The following is a 16,812-nucleotide window of genomic DNA, read 5'->3' on the forward strand; positions in this document are numbered from 1 at the left end:
ATTTTAGTTGTTAGTTCACTTATTCCTGCTCTAATCTTTATTATTTCTTTCCTTCTAACTTTTCTTCTTTCCTTTGGGTGTAAAGCTGGGTTGTTTATGATTTTTCCTGTTTCCTGAGATAGATTTGTATTATAATAAACTTCCCTCTTAGAGCTGCTTTTGCTTGGTCCCTAAGATTTTGGATGGTTGTGCTTCCATTTTCATTCATCTTTGGGTATGTTTTTACTTCCTCTTTAATTTCTTCAGGGACTCATTGTTTGTTTAGTAGTATGTAGTTTATCCTCCATGTGTTTGTGGGTTGTTTTTTTTTTTTTGATAGTTTTTTTTCTTGTAGTTGATTTCTGGTCTCATATGTTGTGGTCAGAAAAGATGGCTGATATGACTTCAATCCTCTTAAATTTATTGCATCTCATGCATTTTTAAAACTAGTCTCTTCCTACAAAAATCCGAGGATCTTACAAAAGTGGAATTAATATTCTTGAGTACTCGCCAGGGCTAAATGGAACTCAGTTGGGTAATTTAGTATCTCTTGCAGATATTAAGAAGCTTTTTACAGGCTATTCTTTACAGTGAAGGAAAGAAAAGATATCTCTGGCCATCTCAGGCACAATCTAAGAGGCCAAGGGTGTTGTTTGCAGATCTGAGAACAAATCAGAAGGGCTCCTGGCCTGAAGCAGCAGATGCTACGGTCTCCTAGCTGAGCCCACGATTTCCCTTTAATAGACAACACTTCAGGCCATCCGAGAAGGTCATTCTTCCAGAACTTTGGGGAATTCTGCTCCGTGGAGGAGCAGGAAAAAAAAAATTGTGGCTGAATTGGTTTATTTTAATGATTTTGCACCAACTTATGTAGGAAAAGCTATGAAAGATAGTGCACCCAGAGTCTGCAGAAATATACCCATGGAAGCTGGAATATATGCAAATGTCTGTGAAAATCAAGCAGGTAAGAGAATTTTGTTTGAGATTTTGGTTGGTTTGGGGTTTTTGTCTTTTACATTTTTTTTAAGGTCATACACAAATGGGTAAAATACTGAAGAAGCTGAGTATAGCGTCTCCCTTCCGCCCCAACACTCAATCCCACTTTCCACTTTAAAGTCCTTCCACAGATACTTTATGTGTGTTTTATAAACATCTAAATAAATGGTAGTAATGGTAGCATGTCATAGATATGCCATTCTACACCTGATTTTTTCAGTTAGCAACATATCTTGGAAATTTTTTTTTTTAATATCACTTCAGAATGATCCACACTGTGTTCCAATCACTTTTATGATCATCTCTTAAAGTTGGCATCGTTTACTGCTTTATGGTAAATAGACCCAGCACCTTGGCCAACAGTGAGAACAACCCCAGCCAATGTGGATGCTGACTGAGGACCAGCCATGTTCCAGGCACAGCGCTAAGCGACTTCTCTGCTCTGTCTGGTGCAAACACCACTAACTCCCAAATTATATCACCCCCATTTTACAGATGAGAAACCCGTGCCAGGCTTAGAACCAAAGCAATGTGTTTCCAGTGCCCAAGATGGTAAGTACTCTGCAAAGTCCAGAAGCGACATGCCACTGCAAGGGTAGCCACTGCCCTCAGGAGATCAGAGATTTGGACCACAGACCCAGTAATTCTGTTTCTTGTCTTTTACCCAGGGGCTAAATACTCCCAGGAGATACATTATGCTGACCCCGTGTTCCAGCAAGTGGCACCAAGAGATCAGGGTGAGCCACAGTTTGGGATAGGAGACGCTGTTGAAATGGGCAGTGGTTTCTGTGAGGCCATCATTAGCTTTAGGAACCCAAGGATGGGATGAACAGGGGCAACATCCACGCTCTAGGACACCAATAGCAGCCAGCACCACAGCGCCTAATACATTTCATCAGGACGTGGGTGGATGGGGAGGAGGAAAGGATGTGGTAGGGAGTGTATCACATTAAAAAAATCCAGAGAGAACAAGGCAAGTGCACTTCTAAAATGCTTTCAAGAATAAATCACATAATGTAGTCCAGGAAAAAAAGACAGTTCATACTTGGTTTTATCAGGACCCCCAGCTACCAAAATAGAATTTTAAAAGAGCTTCTATAGATATATATCCAAGATTGAAGGCAAAAGGAGAAGAGGGCGGCAAAGGATGAGATAGTTAGATAGCATCACCGACTCAATGGACACAAGCTTGAGGAAACTCTGGGAGATGGTGAGGGACATGGAAGCCTGGCATGCTGCAGTCCACTGGGTTGCAAAGAATCAGACATGACTTAGCAACTGAACACCAATGACAACATCCTAAGTTTACTGAATTATTTTCTCTTCTATATTACAGAAAACAGTAATAATTCTAAAGATGGATACGTCTATTCTGAACTTGTCCTCTGAGATTTAAAGATGTAGGCTACATCTCAGGGTAAGATGCTTTTTATAAAGCTGATTTCCATAAAGAAAAAGCAAACTTGATTGATACTTTAAAAGGTTTCACCTGGTTACCCAAAGTGACTCGCTGTTTTTCATGCTTAAACACTATTCCTTTGGCTTTTTCAGGTACATACAATCCTGTCATCAGACAAGAGTTTTGTTAGGTGGGATCCTAAGTTTTTACATGCTTTTGCCATTTTTTGGCAAGGACCATTTCCCCCATTTCCACACCACTGAATAAAGAATAATTTTTTGACCACTGTGTTCTTCATAAGTGCATCCTGGAAGCTTACAACAATCATCTCCCCATCCCCATGCCCACTGAAGTTTCAGAAGCAAACACACAAAGCAAAAACCATGCCTGAATTCCAAAACAAAGCCTGGTGGCCTTGAAAAGGTGTCTGAAGAAAACAGCACCTGCAGTCACCTCTGGAGAAAGGCAAGATCACTCAACGAGTACACATTTATTACTCACTGCCACTAACATTTGCTCTTAGCTTCCGGAAGCCTGCAAATTCATTTGTATTGATTTCCATGGACTTTCTCAGTCCTCAAGATTCAGCTCATGTCAGAAGCGTGCCTTTATGTGCTGCATTTTTCCGGTCAGCTGTCTGTCAAGAGGACAGCCCAGAGTTGAGTTGGGGAAGAACAGAGAAATGGATTGGCTTCCCAGGATTGCTGTAACAGATTACTACAAACTGCTGACTTAAAACAACAGACATGTATTTTCTCATAGGGCTTCCCTGATAGCTCAGTTGGTAAAGCTCCTGCAATGCAGGAGACCTGGTTTGATTCCTGGATCGGGAAGATCCGCTGGAGAAGGAATAGGCTACCCACCCCAGTATTGGTGGGAGTGACTTAGCACACACACAGTGGATTCAGGAACTATCCAGATGATCCAGGTTGATCTTATCTGGAGATTCTTATTAATTACACCTTCAGAGACCCTTTTCTCAAGGTGATATTCACAGGTTCCGAGCGTTAGAACTTATGGGGGAGCCACCATTCAGTCCACTTGAGGGGCAAAAATATTTCTGGTTTGAATCTCTCATCCCAGGAGTTATAAGTAAAGTCCAATAAAGCCAAGAGGCATTTCTGGGGTTCTGGACACAAAATAACTTGGCCAAAATTGCTCCACTCTGTTCTTCTTCTGGGGGGGGGGGGTTGCCTGAACCTGTCTTAACTATTCTCAACAATGGACCTCTGACTAGAAAAATCATAGTTATCAGCTAATTAGACACTAACCCTGTAACACCCTTGGGGCCGGTTTTATTAACTTGATTTTACAGGTAAGGAAACTGAGGCTTAGATGGGGTAAGTAATTTCACAGGGTCATCCTCAGCTTGGTAAGTGGTTGGACTGGGACTTAAATCCCAGCAAAGAACAACATCAGCACTGGCTGTGGGAATGCATATTCAGGGTGGGAAGGGCTATACTGTACACACAGGTCCAGGTGAACCTGAGGATTTTGTTGCGATAAAGCAGCATCCATGAGCTTAATTTCCCCTTCTTTCTGTGGATATTTTTATTGGCTTGGCCATTAAGTCCATCTGGGTTCTTTCCATAAGATGTTATCAGTTCAGTTCAGTTCAGTTGCACAGTCGTGTCTGACTCTTTGCGACCCCATGAATCGCAGCACACCAGGCCTCCCCGTCCATCACCAACTCCCGGAGTTCACTCAGACTCACGTCCATCGAGTCAGTGATGCCATCCAGCCATCTCATCCTCTGTCATACCCCTTCTCCTCCTGCCCCCAATCCCTCCCAGCGTCAGAGTCTTTTCCAATGAGTCAACTCTTCGCATGAGGTGGCCAAAGTACTGGAGTTTCAGCTTTAGCATCATTCCTTCCAAAGAAATCCCAGGGCTGATCTCTTTCAGAATGGACTAGTTGGATCTCCTTGCAGTCCAAGGGACTCTCAAGAGTCTTCTCCAACACCACAATTCAAAAGCATCAATTCTTCGGCGCTCAGCCTTCTTCACAGTCCAACTCTCACATCCATACATGACTACTGGAAAAACCATAGCCTTGACTAGAAGGATCTTTGTTGGCAAAGTAACGTCTCTGCTTTTGAATATGCTATCTAGGTTGGACATAACTTTCCTTCCAAGGAGCAAGCATCTTTTAATTTAATGGCTGCAGTCACCATTTGCAGTGATTTTGGAGCCCAGAAAAATAAAGTCTGACACTGTTTCCACTGTTTCCCCATCTATTTGCCATGAAGTGATGGGACCAGATGCCGTGATCTTCGTTTTCTGAATATTGAGCTTTAAGCCAACTTTTTCACTCTCCACTTTCACTTTCATCAAGAGGCTTTTTAGTTCCTCTTCACTTTCTGCCATAAGGGTGGTGTCATCTGCATATCTGAGGATATTGATATTTCTCCCAGCAATCTTGATTCCAGCTTGTGTTTCTTCCAGTCCAGTGTTTCTCATGATGTACTCTGCATATAAGTTAAATAAGCAGGGTGACAATATACAGCCTTGATGTACTCCTTTTCCTATTTGGAACCAGTCTGTTGTTCCATGTCCAGTTCTAACTGTTGCTTCCTGACCTGCATACAGATTTCTCAAGAGGCAGGTCAGGTGGTCTGGTATTCCCATCTCTTTCAGAGTTTCCCATAGTTTATTGTGATCCACACAGTCAAAGGCTTTGGCATAGTCAATAAAGCAGAAATAGATGTTTTTCTGGAACTCTCGTGCTTTTTCCATGATCCAGCGGATGTTGGTAATTTGATCTCTGGTTCTTCTGCCTTTTCTAAAACCAGCTTGAACATCAGGAAGTTCACGGTTCACATATTGCTGAAGCCTGGCTTGGAGAATTTTGAGCATTACTTTACTAGCATGTGAGATGAGTGCAATTGTGTGGTAGTTTGAGCATTCTTTGGCATTGCCTTTCTTTGGGATTGGGAATGAAAACTGACCTTTTCCAGTCCTGTGGCCACTGCTGAGTTTTCCAAATTTGCTGGCATATTGAGTGCAGCACTTTCACAGCTTCATCTTTCAGGATTTGAAATAGCTCAACTGGAATTCCATCACCTCCACTAGCTTTGTTCGTAGTGATGCTCTCTAAGGCCCACTTGACTTCATATTCCAGGATGTCTGGCTCTAGGTCAGTGATCACACCATCGTGATTATCTGGGTCATGAAGATCTTTTTTGTACAGTTCTTCTGTATATTCTTGCCACCTCTTCTTGATAGCTTCTGCTTCTGTTAGGTCCATACCATTTCTGTCCTTTATTGAGCCCATCTTTGCATGAAATGTTCCCTTGGTATCTCTAATTTTCTTGAAGAGATCCCTAGTCTTTCCCATTCTGTTGTTTTCCTCTATTTTTTTGCACTGATCGCTGAGGAAGGCTTTATCTCTTCTTGCTATTCTTTGGAACTCTGCATTCAGATGTTTATATCTTTCCTTTTCTCCTTTGCTTTTCATTTCTCTTCTTTTCACAGCTATTTGTAAGGCCTCCCCAGACAGCCATTTTGCCTTTTTGCATTTCTTTTCCATGGGGATGGTCTTGATTCCTGTCTCCTGTACAATGTCACGAACGTCAGTCCATAGTTCATCAGGCACTCTATCTATCAGATCTAGGCCCTTAAATCTATTTCTCACTTCCACTGTATAATCATAAAGGATTTGATTTAGGTCATACCTGAATGGTCTTTCCCTACTTTCTTCAATTTCAGTCTGAATTTGGCAATAAGGAGTTCATGATCGGAGCCACAGTCAGCTCCTGGTCTTGTTTTTGTTGACTGTACAGTGCTTCTCCATCTTTGGCTGCAAAGAATATAATCAGTCTGATTTTGGTGTTGACCATCTGGTGATGTCCATGTGTAGAGTCTTCTCTTGTGTTGTTGGAAGAGGGTGTTTGCTATGACCAGTGCATTTTCCTGGCAAAACTCTATTAGTCTTTGCCCTGCTTCATTCCATATTCCAAGGCCAAATTTGCCTGTTACTCCAGGTGTTTCTTGACTTCCTACTTTTGCATTCCAGTCCCCTATAATGAAAAGGACATCTTTTTTGGGTGTTCTAAAAGACCTTTAGACCTTAGACATCTTTTTCGGGTGTTCTAAAAGACCTTTAGACCTTTAGACCTTTTAGTTCTAAAAGGTCTTGTAGGTCTTCATAGAACCATTCAACTTCAGCTTCTTCAGCGTTACTGGTTGGGGCATAGACTTGGATTACTGTGATATTGAATGGTTTGCCTTGGAAATGAACAGAGATCATTCTGTCATTTTTGAGATTGCATCCAAGTACTGTATTTCAGACTCTTTTGTTGACCATGATGGCTACTCCATTTCTTCTGAGGGATTCCTGCCCGCAGTAGTAGATATAATGGTCATCGTAATTAAATTCACCCATTCCAGTCCATTTCAGTTTGCTGATTCCTAGAATGTTGGCATTCACTCTTGCCATCTCTTGTTTGACCACTTCCAATTTGCCTTGATTCATGGACCTGACATTCCAGGTTCCTATGCAATATTGCTCTTTACAGCATCGGACCTTGCTTCTATCACCAGTCCACATCCAAGCTGGGTATTCTTTTTGCTTTGGCTCCATCCCTTCATTCTTTCTGGAGTTATTTCTCCACTGATCTCTAGTAGCATATTGGGCACCTACTGACCTGGGGAGTTCCTCTTTCAGTATCCTATCATTTTGTCTTTTCATACTGTTCATGGGGTTCTCAAGGCAAGAATACTGAAGTGGTTTGCCATTCCCTTCTCCAGTGGACCACATTCTGTCAGATCTCTCCACCATGACCCGCCCATCTTGGGTTGCCCCACGGGCATGGCTTAGTTTCATTGAGTTAGACAAGGCTGTGGTCCTAGTGTGACCTCGGACGTGGGGTAGCTCCTCTCGGCCACGCTTAGTGTGCTGGTCGCAGGCGCCCGTGCTTAGTGCCTAAGATGTTATAGAAAACCCCAAATGAACTTTTGACCAACCCTAAAGAAGGCTGAGTACCAAAGAATCAGTGCTTTCAAATTGTGCTGGAGAAGACTCTTGAGAGTCCCTTGGACAGCAAGGAGATCAAAACAGTCAATCCTAAAGGAAATCAACTCAATATTCATTGGAAGGACTGATGCTGAAGCTGAAGCTCCAATCCTTTGGCCAGTTGATGCAAAGAATTGACTCATTGGAAAAGAGCCTGCTGCTGGAAAGATTGAAGGCAGGAGAAGGGGGAGACAGAGGATAAGATGGTTGGATGGATCACCGATTCAATGGATATGAGTCTGAGCAATCTCCAGGAGATACTGAAGGACAGAGAAGCCTGGCATGCTGCAGTCCATGGAGTCGCAAAGAGGAGGACACAGCTTCGTGACTGAACAACAATATTTGGAGGAACTCAGTATATCACAGAGGCTGAGAGTGAGGATATCCAGGCTCAGTGCTAATTGTGTGACTCTGGGTAAGTTACATAAAATCCTGGGGTTCAGTTTCCTCACTTGAGGGGGTGGGGGAAAGAGGAGAGGGACAGGGAGAAATGTTACCTACATCACGGAGCTGCTGTGAGAATTAACTCAGGTGATGAATGTAAAAGCTTTGGAACAGGAGCTGGGGACAGAGTAAGAACTGGGAAAAAAAAAATGCTAGCTATTCATAGTATGCTCATCCTTAGCACGGGTCATGCTAATTGGCTGCTCCCCTTAGAAATCTTCAGTCTTTGAGGTCATAAACTTAGTTACTTGGCCGCCATTAACCTCTTGATGTAGTAACCTGAGCTCCTTCCTGAAGCAGAGCCTGAGGCAAGGACTTGGTGCAGGTTGTTTATATGAGGGGCTAGGGAGACTGAAATAGAGAAGAAGCCAAGACAAGAGGTGGAGAGGGGCTGGCAAATTAATGAGCACCCCAGTAACTGGATGTGATACTATTAAGCCCATCTGAGGTCTCAAAGTCCACTATGTCCCTGGGTTTCACAGCATGCCCTGAATCGACAGCCTCTCATTTTCTCTTTGCAAAGCTTCTAAAGCAGTTAGCAGAAGCCAACCAACCCACAATCCATGTAATTACCACTGCCTCGTGCCTTTCAAGGGCTAGAACTATTGCGTAACCTCGAGCTTCATTATCTACCTCTGCTGTCTTCCCCACTGCAAGGGAAAGTCTTAGTAATTGGGAAGCTATAACATGTAAGGATTATCTCTACTCCCCTTACCACCAGCAACAGAGTCCTTGTTGCCATTCATCCTGGGAGGAAATCTGTTTATCAGGGCTGCTTTCTCCAGCCTCTGACAGGCTGATAGCCCTGAAAGCAGAGGCTGAGAAAAGGCCTTCTGTGGAACAGAAGGGACACTGGCAAACAGGCATGAGGGGCTGGAGGAAAAGCCAGAACGCGGTATAAGGTTGAGTTGGGCATTGCTGTGGGGAACTGGGGCTCGATTCCATCGGAACTGTCTGTGGAGTGAAAAAATGCCTCTCAGAATTATCCCCTTGAGGACTGAGTGAGAAGCACTCATCCATCGGCTCCCATCCCCCATTGGCTGAGGGCTGCCCCCAGGAGATGATGCATGTGGGCATTCCAAATGGGCTTCCATTGGCCTCTCACCGAGGCACTGGAAAGCCCCGGGGTAGAAAAGGAGTCATATGTCTTGGACACTAAAAGCAAGAAAGCTGTCAACACAAAGTGGGTGAGGCTGCAGATGCAGCTGGAATCAGAGGATGTGACTGCTGGCTGCTCGGCCGTCTCTCAACATTTCCTTTGTACTGACTATGTGGTTTATTTGCTTGTGTCTGACTCTTTGCGACCCCGTGGACCGCAGCACGCCAGGCTCTCCTGTCCTTCACCATTTCCCGGCGTAACAACAATAATAATAACTGCCACGGGCTGAGTATATACCAGGTTCCGGGCACTGCTGAGTGTTTTGTGTACTTCTCACAACACCCTCCTCACACAACCCCAACTTTCTACGGCCTCCACCTTCACCTACCCCCCGCACGGTCACTGAGCCCCAGCCCATGGCTTTTGGACTGAATTGTTTAGGATGGCAAGGGGAGGAAAAGGAAGAGGAAGAGGATCTATTGAGTTTTCATTCAATAGTTACATTTTTTTCATGTCTAGAAGTTTCCCTTTGGTTTTTGATTTTTTTTTTTGCTGAGCCGGGTCTTAGTTGCAGCACGTGGGCTCTTTAGTTGGGGCATGCAGGATCTAGTCCCCTGACCAGGGATGCAACCTAAGTCCCCTGCATTGGGAGTGCAGAGTCTTAGCCACTGAATCACCAGGGACATACCTAGTTCTTTTTCAAACCGACATACTCTTTTTTTTTTTTGGTTGTGAAATAGAGTATGCATTATATAAAAATGCACAAAAATATATACCCACAGTTTAATAAGTTCTATTAATTGGACACTAGCAACAGAATGTTGTCAGCATCCCAGAAGCCCTCTGCATAGCTCTTCTCAATCACAACCCCAATTCCCCAACTTAACTACCCTATTATGGGAATCACACCTTTGCTTTTCTTTAGTTTTACCACCTACATATGCATTCCTAAGCACCATCTTTAGTTTTGCCTGCTTTTTCAAAATTGAATGTAAATGAAATCACATAGCATTTATTCTCATGTCTGGCTCCTTTTGCTCAACATTGTGTTTGAGAGGTTTACCCAAGATGCTGCATGTATTTGTAATTAATTTATTCCTCTTGCTTAGTTCAGTTCAGTTCAGTCGATCAGTTGTGTCCAACTCTTTGTGACCCCATGGACTGCAGCATGCCAGGCTTCCCTGTCCATCACCAACTCCTGGAGCTTGTTCAAACTCATGTCCATCAAGTCAGTGATGCCATCCAACCATTTCATCCTCTGTTGTCTCCTTCTGCTTCTGCTTTCAATCTTTCTCAGCATCAGAGTCTTTTCCAGTGAGTCAGTTCTTTACATCAGGTGGCCAAAGTATTGGAGCTTCAGCTTCAACATCAGTCCTTCCAATGAATATTCAGAGTTGATTTCCTTTAGGATTGACTGGTTTGATTTCCTTGCTGTCCAAGGGACTCTCAAGAGTCTCTTCTCCAATACCACAGTTCAAAAGCATCAATTCTTTGGTGCTCAGCTTTCTTTATGGTCCAACTTTCACATCCATACATGACTACTGGAAAAACCATAGCTTTGACTATACAGACCTTTGTCAGTAATGTCTCTGCTTTTTAATATACTGTCTAGATTATTATCTTGCTAAGTAGTATTCCCTTGTTTGAATACACTATAATTTATCTATTGTGGGCTTCCCCGGTGGCTCAGTGGTAAAGATTTCGCCTGCAACAGGAGCCGCAGGAGATTCGGATTCCATCCCTGGGTCAGGAAGATCCCCTAGAGGAGGGCATCCCAACCCACTCCAGTATTCTTGTCTGGAGAATCCCATGGACAGAGGAGCCTGGTGGGCTACAGTCTATAGGGTTGAGAAGAGTAGGATACAACTGAAGCGACTTAGCACGCACATACACAGCTTGGAACTGTTACAAACAATGCAGTTATGACCATTCTTACATGTCTTACACATGTCTCCTGGTTTCCAAGTGCATGCAATTATGTTGAACATACATAGGAATGGAATTACTGGGGCACGGGGTATGTTTAGTTCGCTTATTCCTAAAATGCTGACATTCACTCTTGCCATCTCCTGTTGGACCACTTCCAGTTTGCCTTGATTCATGGACCCAACGTTCCAGATTCCTATGCAGTACAACATCAGATTTTACTTCTATCACCAGTCACATCCAAAACTGGGTGTTGTTTTTGCTTTGGCTCTGTCTCTTCGTTCTTTCTGGACTTATTTCTCCACTGATCTCCAGTAGTGTATTGGGCACTTACCAACCTGGGGAGTTCATCTTTCAGTGTCGTATTTTTTGCCTTTTATATTGTTCATGGGGTTCTCAAGGCAAGAATACTGAAGTGGTTTACCATTGCCTTCTCCAGTGGACCATGTTTTGTCAGAATTCTCTACCATAACCCATCCACCTTGGGTGGCCCTACACAGCATGGCTGGCTCATGGTTTCATTGAGTTAGACAAGGCTGTGGTCCATGTGATCAGATTGGTTAGTTTTCTGTGACTGTGGTTTTCAGTCTGTCTGCCCTCTGATGGAGAAGGATAAGAGGCTATGGAAGCTTCCTGATGGGAAAGACTGACTGAGGGGGAAACTCGGCCTTGTTCTGATGGGTGGGGCCATGCTCAGTTCAGTTCAGTCGCTCAGTCGTGTCTGACTCTTTGTGACTCCATGAATCGCAGCATGCCAGGCCTCCCTGTCCATCACCAACTCCCGGAGTTCACTCAGACTCACGTCCATCGAGTCGGTGATACCATCCAGCCATCTCATCCTCCATCGTCCCCTTTTCCTCCTGCCCCCAATCCCTCCCACCATCAGAGTCTTTTCCAATGAGTCAACTCTTCGCATGAGGTGGCCAAAGTACTGGAGTTTCAGCTTTAGCATCATTCCTTCCAAAGAATACCCAGGACTGATCTCCTTTAGGATGGACTGGTTGGATCTCCTTGCAGTCCAAGGGACTCTCAAGAGTCTTCTCCAACACCATAGTTCAAAAGCATCAATTCTTCAGTGCTCAGCTTTCTTCACAGTTCAACTCTCACATCCATACATGACTACTGGAAAAACCATAGCCTTGACCAGACGGACCTTTGTTGGCAAAGTAATGTCTCTGCCTTTGAATATGCTATCTAGGTTGGTCATAACTTTCCTTCCAAGGAGTAAGCCTCTTTTAATTTCATGGCTGCAATCACCATCTGCAGTGATTTTGGAGCCCCCAAAAATGAAGTCTGACACTGTTCCCACTGTTTCCCCGTCTATTTGCCATGAAGTGATGGGACCGGATGCCATGATCTTCGTTTTCTGTTGAGCTTTAAGCCAACTTTTTCACTCTGCTCTTTCACTTTTATCAAGAGGCTTTTTAGTTCCTCTTCACTTTCTGCCAGTAGATGTTTAATCCAATTTTCAGTTGATGGGTGGGGCTGTGTTCCCTCACTCTTATTTAAGTAGAAAGTGAAGTTGCTCAGTCATGTCCAACTCTTTGCGACCCCATGGACTGTAGCCTATCAGGCTCCTCCGTTCATGGGATTTTCCAGGCAAGACTACTGGAGTGGGTTGCCATTTCCTTCTCTAGGAGATCTTCCCAAGCCAGGGATTGAACCCAAGTCTCCCGCATTTTAGGCAGACGCTTTATCGTCTGAGCCACCAGGGAAGTCATTTACCCGGGGCCAAACTATGGTGGAGGTAATGAAGATAATGGCAACCTCCTTAAAAGATCCCATGCACACACTGCTACACTCAGTGCCCCTAACCCTGCAGCAGGCCACTGCCAACCCACACCTCCAGAGATTCCTAGACACTCTATTCATTTCCAAGGAAAACCATTCAATATCACAGTAATCCAAGTCTATGCCCCAGCCAGTAATGCTGAAGAAACTTAAGTTGAATGGTTTTATGAAGACCTACAAGACCTTCTAGAACTAACACCCAAAAAAGATGTCTTTTTCAGTATAGGGGACTAGAATGCAAAAGTAGGAAGGCAAGAAATACCTGGAGTAACAGGCAAATTTGGCCTTGGAAATATGGAATGAAGCAGGGCAAAGGCTAATAGAGTTTTGTCAAGAGAACGCACTGGTCATAGCAAACACCTTCTTCCAACAACACAAGAGAAGACTCTACACGTGGACATCACCAGATGGTCAATACCAAAATCAGATTGATTATATTCTTCACAGCCAAAGATGGAGAAGCTCTATACAGTCAGCAAAAACAAGACTGGGAGCTGACTGTGTCTCAGATCATGAACTCCTTACTGCCAAATTCACTTAAATTGAAGAAAGTAGGGAAAAGTAGACCATTCAGGTAGGACCTAAATCAAATCCCTTACAATTATACAGTGGAAGTGAGAAATAGATTTAGGGGATTAGATCTGATAGACAGAGTGCCTGAAGAACTATGGACAGAGGTTCGTGACATTGTATGGGAGGCAGGGATCAAGATCATCCTCAAGAAAAAGAAATGCAAAAAGGCAGAACGGTTGTCTGAGGAGGCCTTACAAATAGCCATGAAAAGAGAAGCAAAAGGCAAAGGATAAAAGGAAAGACATACCCACTTGAATGCAGAGTTCCAAAGAATAGCAAGGAGAGATAAGAAAGCCTTCCTCAGTGATCAGTGCAAAGAAATAGAGGAAAACAATAGAATGGGAAAGACTAGAGATCTTTTCAAGAAAATTAGAGAAAAATTTTAAATTAAAAGTTGGCTTAAAGCTCAACATTCAGAAAACTAAGATCATGGCATCTGGTCCCATCACTTCAAGGCAAATAGATGGGGAAACAGTGGAAACAGTGTCAGACTATATTTTTGGGCTCCAAAATCACTGCAGATGGTGACTGCAGCCATGAAATTAAAAGAGGCTTGCTCCTTGGAAGAAAAGTTATGACCAGCCTAGACAGCATATTAAAAAGCAGAGGCATTACTTTGTCAACAAAGGTCCATCTAGTCAAAGCTATGGTTTTTCCAGTAGTCATGTATGGATGTGAGAGTTGGACTGTGAAGAAAGCTGAGCGCCGAAAAATGGATGCTTTTGAACTGTGTGGGAGAAGACTCTTGAGAGTCCCTTGGACTGCAAAGAGATCCAACCAGTCCATCCTAAAGGAAATCAGTCCTGAATATTCATTGGAAGACTGATGCTGAAACTCCAGTACTTTGGCCACCTGATGGGAAGAACTGACTCATTTGAAAAGACCCTGATGCTGGGAAAGATTGAGGGCAGGAGGAGAAGGGGACGACAGAGGATGAGATGGTTGGATGGCATCACCAACTTAATGGACATGAGTTTGGGTAAATTCCGGGAGTTGGTGATGAATAGGGAGGCCTGGCGTGCTGTGGTTCATGGGGTCGCAAAGAGTCAGACACGACTGAGCGACTGAACTGAACTGAACATTGTGATTTTAATTTACATTTTTCCTGATGACTAATAAGGTCAAGCACTTTTACATATATTTGCAGGCCATTTGGATTTCTTTTATAAGGTGCCTGTTTGAGGTACTTGGCCTATTATTCTACTGAAGTGTTTTTACTTTTTCATATTTTTTAGTAGTTGTTCTCCTACTCTGCAGCTTGATTTTTCACTATCTTAATGGTACTTTTTGATGAAGTTCTTTCTTCTGTTTTAGCTTATAGTTTTTATTATAACCAAGTAGCTTTACCAAACACAAAATTCAGTAGACTTAAAATTCTCATGCATTATATCATGCAAAATTGATTTCTGGCTTGTAATGATCCACTTTTATTATTTTTACTCAATATTATTTCCCATATAGGTTTTCATATATTTACATAGTTTCTTTTAACTTTTTCAGCACATATCATCTTTTTAAAAAAATCTATTTATTCATTTATTTGTGGTTGTGATGGGTCTTCTACTGCTGTGTGAGGGCTTTCTCTAGTGTTGAGCAGGGGCTCCTCTTCCTTGGGGTGCATGGGCTTCTCATTCAGCACATACCATCTTATTTAATTCTTGCATTGTTGGTTGGTTCGTTGGTTTAGTTGCTAAGTCATGTCCAACTCTTTTGTGACCCCATGGACTACCCTGCCAGGCTCCTCTGTCCATGGGATTTCACAGGCAAGAATCCTGGATTGGGTTGCCATTTCCTCCTCCAGATTGATGAAGTTTGAAGAACTTGTTGTGCCTGCCGTGTCTTTATGGTTAGTGCTTTTTTGTGAATGTGTGTCCAGATGAATATTTTTTCAACTTGAGGTCATACAAGCATTATCCTATACTGCTATCTACTAAAGGCTTTTCTTCTTCTTCTTTTTTTACTAAAGGCTTTTTTAGTTACTTTCATATTTCAGTTTCTATCAGCCTGCAATTGTTTCTGTGATATGAAATTGGCATCACATTTTTTTTTAAATTTCATTATTTATTTTTGGCTGTGTTGCTTTGCACGGGCTTTCCTCTAGCCGCGGTGAGCAGGGCTACTCTTCATTGCGGTGCACAGGTCTCTCAGCGTGGCTCCTCTTGTTGCAGAGTGCGGGCTCTAGGTGTGTAGCTCCAGTAGCTGCAGCATGCAGGCTCTAGAGCGCAGGCTCCGTAGTTGCGGCACGGCATGTGGAGTCTTCCCAGACCAGGGATCAAACCTGTGTCCCCTGCTTTGGCATGCAGATTCTTACCCACTGCACTACCAGGGAAATCCTGGCATCTCACCTGGTTCCCCTCCCCTGCATGGACGTACCCCGTTGCTGCAGCACTGTCCACTGAAAAGGCCGTCCTTTCCCCACTAAACTGCAGTGTCATCTTGGTCACTAATCAAATGTTCATATACGTGTGGGTTTCCTTCTGGGCTGTGGATTCTGTTTCACTGTTCTATACTTCTCTCTCCTGTGCCAGTGCCATACTCAGCTTTTAAATAGATCCTAATAGCTGGAAGAGCAGTTTCCCCACCTTGTTCTTTTTAGTCACGTCTTAGCTTTTCTTGACCTTTTCATTTCTGTACTTGGCGAGTCTTGTGGGATCTTAGTTTCCCAACCAGGGATGGAATCCATGCCCCTTGTAGTGGAAACACAGAGCCTTAACCACAAAACCGCCAGGGAAGTCCCTGCATTTCCATACAAACTTTAGTCAGCTTACTATTTCCTTACAGAAAACACTAAGCATAGTACGGATTTTGATTGACATTGCATTGAACTTTTTAGATCAACTTGGGGAGAATTAATAGTTTTATAATATTGAATTTTCTGAACTGCAAAGTATTTCATCATTTGTTTGTTTTTTTTCACCTCTCTCAGTAGTGTTTTTTTATTTTCTGTATAAACAATCTTGCGTACTTTTTGTTAGATTTAGTCCTAGCTGGTCAATATTTTGAGGCTATGTTAAGTTGTATTTTTATTTCATGTTGTGGATACACAGAAACACAATCACTTTTCTTGGTCAACTTTGTATCCAGCAACCTTGCTAAATTCCCTTTTCAATTTTAATAATTCGTCTAAAGGTCTTTTAATTTATCTGCAGGTTTTCTAACAATCTGGAGACCAGACAGCTACCGCTGCTACTGTTAGCGTTGTTGCCTTCAGTACAACTGCCTCACCCAGAAACTGGAACCCAGTGGAGTGTGGAGTTCTGCCATTAGAGACACTTACTTTTCAGCAGAAATCATCATCTCCCTTCTCCTTTCCAGGTCCTATGGATATGCGTCTAATTGGTGGAAGACATTCACAGTCATACCCTGGCAGCAAGGGAATTGCAATTTTTCAGGTTTCAGACCCCACCAAATAGAAGAAGGGTTATGAGGTGGCTTAAGAGAACCAACCAAAATAACTACCACTTTAGCCAAAATACCAATCAAGAACTGAGGGGGAAATAAACACATTTTAAGACAAAGGAGGAGGTTTCTCAATTGCGTTCACACTGAAAGAGATACACAATGTACTAATGAAAAAGGAAACTGAACACAG

At 43.1% G+C, this 16,812-nt stretch overlaps 1 protein-coding gene across 2 annotated transcripts in view; it reads left to right on the plus strand.

Moving 5' to 3' along the window:
* Positions 1-16,739, plus strand: part of MILR1 (mast cell immunoglobulin like receptor 1) — a 36,174-nt gene extending 19,435 nt beyond the window's left edge. Inside the window, exons 5-9 of one of the 2 annotated variants that reach the window (XM_005221088.5) lie at positions 854-943; positions 1,471-1,527; positions 1,644-1,712; positions 2,312-2,392; positions 16,370-16,739. In XM_005221088.5, coding sequence (XP_005221145.1) covers positions 854-943; positions 1,471-1,527; positions 1,644-1,712; positions 2,312-2,364 — 269 coding nt within the window. In that variant the 3' untranslated portion in view covers positions 2,365-2,392; positions 16,370-16,739. Of the gene's footprint in view, positions 1-853; positions 944-1,470; positions 1,528-1,643; positions 1,713-2,311; positions 2,393-2,526; positions 2,657-16,369 lie in introns of those variants that run through there. The other variant, XM_002696100.6, reaches the window with a different exon arrangement.
* Positions 16,740-16,812: the final 73 nt, after the last annotated feature.

Source organism: Bos taurus, chromosome 19, assembly GCF_002263795.3.
Source record: "Bos taurus isolate L1 Dominette 01449 registration number 42190680 breed Hereford chromosome 19, ARS-UCD2.0, whole genome shotgun sequence".
Classification (NCBI taxonomy): domain Eukaryota; kingdom Metazoa; phylum Chordata; class Mammalia; order Artiodactyla; family Bovidae; genus Bos; species Bos taurus.